Here is a 6,098-nt window from a genome sequence, read left to right as displayed (position 1 = left end):
GTGCTCTGCTTGGGTGACACCAGTGTCCCCAGCTCCCAGCCTGTTCGCTGGCTGGGAGAGATGGGGACAGCATGGGAAGGGTTAATGGGACAGAACTGGGGGTTGGGGGGGCACAAAGGGCTAATGGGGGGTGGTACAAAAGGAGGGCATGGGAGGGGCAAGAATGTAATGATTAATGGGATAGATGCTGGGGTTTCTCACTGTTGGGAAGGACTGGACCTACTGGTGCTGGGAGGGGGAAGGAGGTGGGAGTCGCTGCCTCTGTCCCACTGGGTCCCAGTTTACCCAGCTGCTTGTGGCACTGGAGGAGAGCTGGTGCTCAGCCTGGTGAGCGGCTGCCGGACCAGGGAGGCAAGTGGGATCTGCCTGTGCCATGGGGCTGTGTCCCCCAGAGCCGTGCCAGTCAGTCCCATGGGATGGCTTCATGGCCCCTGCCCGTGAGGGTGGCACGGGACAGGCAAAGGTGGCCCATGAGGACCACCATGGGGTGAAAAGGGGCTGGGACTGGGCAGGGATCTGGGTGGCGGGGGGGTGTTTGGCTTGGCTGCCAGCGTCGTGGGGTACAGGGGGACCGTTCCGCATCCTCCCCGTGCCCGCTGCCCCCCCTGCACTCGCTCTCTGCTCCCCCTGTCCTGACGTTGTGTGACTGTCCCCACGGTGCCATCTGTGGGGTGCAGGAGTGGGCGCTTGGACACCACAGGGAACAGGATGGGGGACCCCGTGGCTTGTGCTGAGCAGGGTGTGAGGTCCCTGATGCCAGGGTGATGGCCTGCCCTGGGGTCCCCAAGCCCCCAGCTACACACCTGTGCTGAGAACTCGAGGGGCTGCACCCTCTCCCTGTAGCAGCATCCCCATGGCTTGTGGCTGCCTGGGGGGGGTCGGGGGAGCCCCCTGAGCAGCACCAAGCTCCTGGCACCGTGTGCCCAGCCTGGCCATGGCATCCCTAGCCCGGCCGCTCACCGGGGCCGTTCCTGTCTCTTTGCTCTCTGCAGGGCACACAGATGATTTTCAACGCAGCCAAGGAGCTGGGGCAGCTCTCCAAGCTGAAGGTGAGGGCTGGGAGCCTGAGCTGGGGCGGGGGGGGCACGGGTGGGCTGAGCCCTTCTGGGTGGCACTGGCACCATGGCAAGGACCCCAGCAGCGCTTGTTGGTGGCCGTGGCTGGCAGGAGTCCATGCTGTGGTCCCATGGGCCGTTTGTGCCCCACAGGACCACATGGTGCGGGAGGAAGCCAAGAGCCTGACCCCAAAGCAATGCGCAGTGGTGGAGCTGGCGCTGGACACCATCAAGGTGAGGATGGAGTACAAAGGGGTGCCCCCAGGGGCTCTAGCTCTGAGTCACAGAGCTGAGGTCTCCAGCAGAGCTGCTGAGGACCCTATGGCTGTCTCACCCCTCTCCCCCCACCCCCAGCAATACTTCCACGCCGGCGGTGTGGGGCTGAAGAAAACGTTCCTGGAGAAGAGCCCTGACCTGCAGTCGCTGCGCTACGCCCTGTCCCTCTACACCCAGGCCACCGACCTCCTCATCAAAACCTTCGTGCAGACTCAAACGTCGCAGGGTAGGATGCACCACCCTGGCCCCCCAACCCTGCCCCACGCAGGGGCTTGGCTGCCCCACGGCCAGAGACCCTCCCTGCCTCCATCCCAGTGGGGTTTGGGGTCCCAGCCGGGCTCATGGAGGGATGGGTGGGGAGGGAAGGGCTTTTTCCTCCCATGGTTTGCAGGTGAAGAGGGGCTGTGGGTGCCCAGAGGCAGCCTGGCACCCCCGAGTCCCCAACCAGCAAGAAGAGTGTGTCCCCAGTGCCAGGGCATGGCCGGGCTGGCACAGGAATGGGGCTGGTCAGGGCTGGGGGGGGAGAAGGTCACCCTCTGGCCATGTGTCATGGTGTTTGTCCCCTCTGGATGGCCCTTGTCACCCAGCACAGATGCTCTCGGCCGAGCAGTGCCAGCCTGGCCAGGGCTCAGATTGGTGGCACCGGGATGCCGTGCCAGGGGCTGTCCTGGTTGTCCCACGTACCCCATGATTTGGGATCCCTCCTGGGTGCCAAGTGCCATCTCCGGCCCTGCCCACCCTCCCGTCTGAGAGGCTGCTGGGCACCCCCCGGGGTATGACTGCCCCTTGGCTCCAAACGCTGCCAATTTTTTCCCCTTGGCTGCCCGAGGAGGGGACAGAGATGCCCGGTGGCAGTCCTGGGCCATGGCACAGCCCCCCGGCCAGGCTTGTCTGCGTCCTGGGGGAGTGGGACGTGCGTTTGGTGTCTGTGCGTCTCCTGCAAGGGACGTCTGTCCTGTCTGTGCCTCCTGTGCCAGCCGTGTTGGGGACGTGGGGTTGGGTGCCAGCACCCTTGGGTGCAGCCTGGCCCCAGGACGGGGGCTGGGAGCCGGGAGGTGCCCGGCGTTCCCGTGTCGCTGCAGTGTTGTCCGGATGCTCGGCCGTCCGTCTGTCTGCGAGATCTGATCTCTCTTTCTCTCTCTTTGTTTTCTTCCCCCCTCCCTGTCACCCTTCCCGTCCCTAACGCACGTTGTCTCCTTCCTCCTCTCTCTGTCTACTCTGTGCCGTGTCTCCGTCTCTTTCTCTCTCCTTCCCACTAGTTCATGGTGGGAAAGGTATTAGGTTTACCCTTAGTGAAGAGATTTATCCTGAGAAGGGTACGTGTGCCGCTCGCCCGCCCCTGCACCTGCCTGCCGCCGCCGGCCTGGGCTAGTAACAGTCCTGGCACTGTGGGCCAGGGTGGCCAGGAGCCCTGTCCCGGTGCCACCACCCTTGGGGACCCTTAGCATGGGCAGAGCTGGAGCCCTGCGCCCCCCTCTCCCCTTGCACTCCTGGGGGGCTGCTTTGGGCTGAATTTGGAGGAGCTGAGCTCAGCTGCATTGACCCACCCCCTCCAGCCCGGGGAGGGGGGGCCGTGCCCCATGGGGATGGGGGTACCCGCCTTCTCTTGCACGCTTTGGGGGGCACCCCCCCAACATTGGTCCCAGTGCTGCTGCCGGGGGTTGGGCACCCACCACGGCCTCCCTGCGAGCCGTCGCACTCCTGGGGGGCTGCTTTGGGCTGAATTCGGAGGAGCTGAGCTCAGCTGTATTGACCCACCCCCTCCAGCCCGGGGAGGGGGGGCCGTGCCCCATGGGGATGGGGGTACCCGCCTTCTCTTGCATGCTTTGGGGGGAACCCCCCCAACATTGGTCCCAGTGCTGCTGCCGGGGGGTGGGCACCCACCATGGCCTCCCTGCGAGCTGTCCCCTTGGGAGTTGAGGCTGTGACAGTGTCCCTGTCCCCCCCCCCATCCCCTCTGCTGCCAGAAGGACCATTACTAGCCTTGCTCCGGCGAGCTCAGGGACGTGAGGAATGAGCACCAGCTCCCGCGGGCCCCGCTTGGCCTCCATCGCACCCTGCCCGAGGGGGGGGCCGGGACTGCACCCCATGCTTGGCCTCCCCTCCCCGGACACTGGAGAGGAGAGTCTGCCATCACCAGCCTCCCCCCCTGGCCTGGCACCCTCGTGCTGGGAGGATGGAGGGGGTCACAGGGTGACATGGGGAGGGGGGGTGTCCTCCTTCGCACTCTTCTTTCCACCCTGAGAGCTTCCTGCTGAGCTCGGTTTGATCTCCTTGGCCCCCTCCGACCCACAGAGCCTGTCCCTCTGCCTTGCACCCCCTCCTTCACCCATGGGTGCATGCAGGGCTCTTGGAGGGAGGGGGGGGAAGAGGGTGGGCTGTTGGTCGCAGGTCACCCAAGTTCCCCAGGCTTGGGGACCCCAGGGCTCGATGTGGTCCCTGAGATGGAGGGGACACAAGAGGGATGGAGGGGACACCAACCTGGCATGGCCAGGGCAGTGTTTGTGGTCCCTGAGATGGAGGGGACGCAAGAGGGATGGAGGGGACACCAGCCTGGCATGGCCAGGGCAGTGCTGTGGCACAAGGACCAGATTGGGTCCCTCCTGCCCAGGGCTGTGCTGATGCCATGCTCAGAGCACTGACACGGCCCCCACCGGGCACCATAGTGTGTGTGTGGGGGGGAGCTGGGGTCACTGTCCCCTGCCCCATCCCACCCAGATGGGCAAAGGAGGCTCACTGGGCCCTGCCGATGTGGGGTGGGGATGGCAGAGAGCTGGCCTGGTGCTGGGGGGGTCCTGCCATCCCCCAGCCCAGCCTGGTGCCAGCCCCAGCCGTCCTTGACAGTCGCTGTGCCCCATGTCACTGTCCCCAGAGCCCTTTGGCAGAGGCCACACTGAGCCAAATCCAGCTGCCCACCCGCTCTCGCCCCATGGGGGTAGTGACCTGCCTCCTCCAGTGGGGTTGGTGGTGGGCAGGGGACATCAGGGGACACAGAGGAGACGGTCACTGACGGTTCCTCCCTTTGCCACGCAGGCTCTGGTGTGGATGACCCTGTCGGGGAGGTGTCCATCCACGTGGAGCTCTTCACCCACCCCGGCACCAGCGAGCACAAAGTCACTGTCAAAGGTGGGTTGTCCTGATCGGGGTGCCAGGGGCTGGCAGGTGGACCCCCCCTCCTCCCCCCCATGCCATGATCCTCACATGCCCCCTCCTTGCAGTGGTGGCCGCGAATGACCTCAAGTGGCAGACGTCGGGCATCTTCCGGCCTTTCATCGAGGTCAACATCATCGGGCCCCACCTCAGTGACAAGAAGAGGAAATTTGCCACCAAATCCAAGAACAACAGCTGGGCCCCCAAGTACAACGAGAGCTTCCAGTTGTGAGTGGCACCGTGGGGCTGGGGACATGGGGCCGGGCTGGGTGATGCGTCCCCCCAATCTTGGGGTCTGCCACCAACTTTGCTCATCCCCCGGGCATGGGGCCGGGCTGGGCGATGCGTCCCCCCCCAATCTTGGGGTCTGCCACCAACTTTTCTCATCCCCCGGGGCTGTTTTAGATGTTTACTCATTGGTAAAGGCAGGGATTGGGGAAAAGGAAAAAAAACAAAAGGTAGTGGGGAGGCAGCACCCATAAAGGGTGCTGTTTCAGAGCCAGGGGGCATGGGAGTGTGACCCCCTCCCCGTGCCAACACCGCCTGGCCCCTCACTACAGGAAGGACATTGAGGTGCTGGAGCGTGTCCAGAGGAGAGCCACCAAGCTGGTGAGGGGTCTGGAGAACAAGTCATACGAGGAGAGGCTGAGGGAACTGGGCATGTTTAGTTTGGAGAAGAGGAGGCTGAGGGGAGACCTCATTGCCCTCTACAGCTCCCTGAAAGGAGGTTGTCGAGAGGTGGGGGTTGGCATCTTCTCCCAAGGGAATAATGACAGGAGCAGAGGAAATGGTCTGAAGTTGGGGCAGGGGAGGTTTAGATTAGATATTGGGAAGAATTACTGTCCTGAGAGAGTGGTCAGGCACTGAACGGCCTGCCCAGGGAGGTGGTGGAGTCACCATCCCTGGAGATATTTAAGAAACGTGTAGATGTGGCTCTTCAGGGCATGCTCTAGTGCCCGAGGTTGTTGGGTTTTGTCTCTCTGTGGGTGCGTGTGGGGTGGGTGTTGGTTTGGGTTGTGTCGTGGGTTGTTTTTTTTTTTGGTGGTTGGACTCCATGATCTCAAAGGTCCCTTCCAACCGTGAAGATTCTGTAATTCTGTCCCTTGTCCCCCCCCCCCCCCCCCCCTCCCCCCCTCCCCCAGCCGTTACCGCCATCTCCCCCCACCCCACCACCACCTCCCAGCCCCTTTTCTACAGCTTCCTCCAGCCATGTATAAGCCATAAGAGCGGCCACGAGAGGAGTCTCCTTCCTGGCCCTGGTGTGGGTGAGGGACAGACGTGGCTGCAGTGACAAACCCCCTCCTGTCCCTCTCTTGGCCACACTGGCCATGACAGTGGTTCGGAGCACGGCCATGCCCCCATCCCACCCCAAAGGGAAGGTGCTGGGGTTGGGGGGGGCTGCAGGGAAGGGCCCCAGACCAGGCAAGGGGACAGATCTGCCCCTTCCCAGCCTGTCTGAGATGGAGGAACCCCCATCCTGACCCCCTAACCTCATGGAGCGACACAAGGGAAGGGCTGTGGGGTGGTGTCTCACACACACCCACCCCCTCCCGGGGGGGTTGTTGGGGAATGGCTGGCACAGCAGGATCGCCCCTCGTCCCCATGCCCTGGAGCATC

The 6,098-nt window shown here is 63.9% G+C and overlaps 1 protein-coding gene across 1 annotated transcript in view; it reads left to right on the top strand.

The window, feature by feature from the left end:
* Positions 1-6,098, top strand: part of UNC13A (unc-13 homolog A (C. elegans)) — an 80,115-nt gene that overhangs the window by 73,655 nt on the left and 362 nt on the right. Inside the window, exons 38-43 of the mRNA XM_014948998.1 lie at positions 993-1,049; positions 1,209-1,289; positions 1,410-1,557; positions 2,591-2,647; positions 4,365-4,457; positions 4,550-4,709. Of these exons, the coding sequence (XP_014804484.1) occupies positions 993-1,049; positions 1,209-1,289; positions 1,410-1,557; positions 2,591-2,647; positions 4,365-4,457; positions 4,550-4,709 (596 nt within the window). The remainder of the gene's footprint in view (positions 1-992; positions 1,050-1,208; positions 1,290-1,409; positions 1,558-2,590; positions 2,648-4,364; positions 4,458-4,549; positions 4,710-6,098) is intronic.

This window comes from Calidris pugnax, unplaced genomic scaffold (assembly GCF_001431845.1).
Source record: "Calidris pugnax isolate Ruff unplaced genomic scaffold, ASM143184v1 scaffold170, whole genome shotgun sequence".
Taxonomy (NCBI): Eukaryota; Metazoa; Chordata; class Aves; order Charadriiformes; family Scolopacidae; genus Calidris; species Calidris pugnax.
Note: the sequence above shows the minus strand (reverse complement) of the source record. Positions and strands in the feature narration are given on the sequence as shown.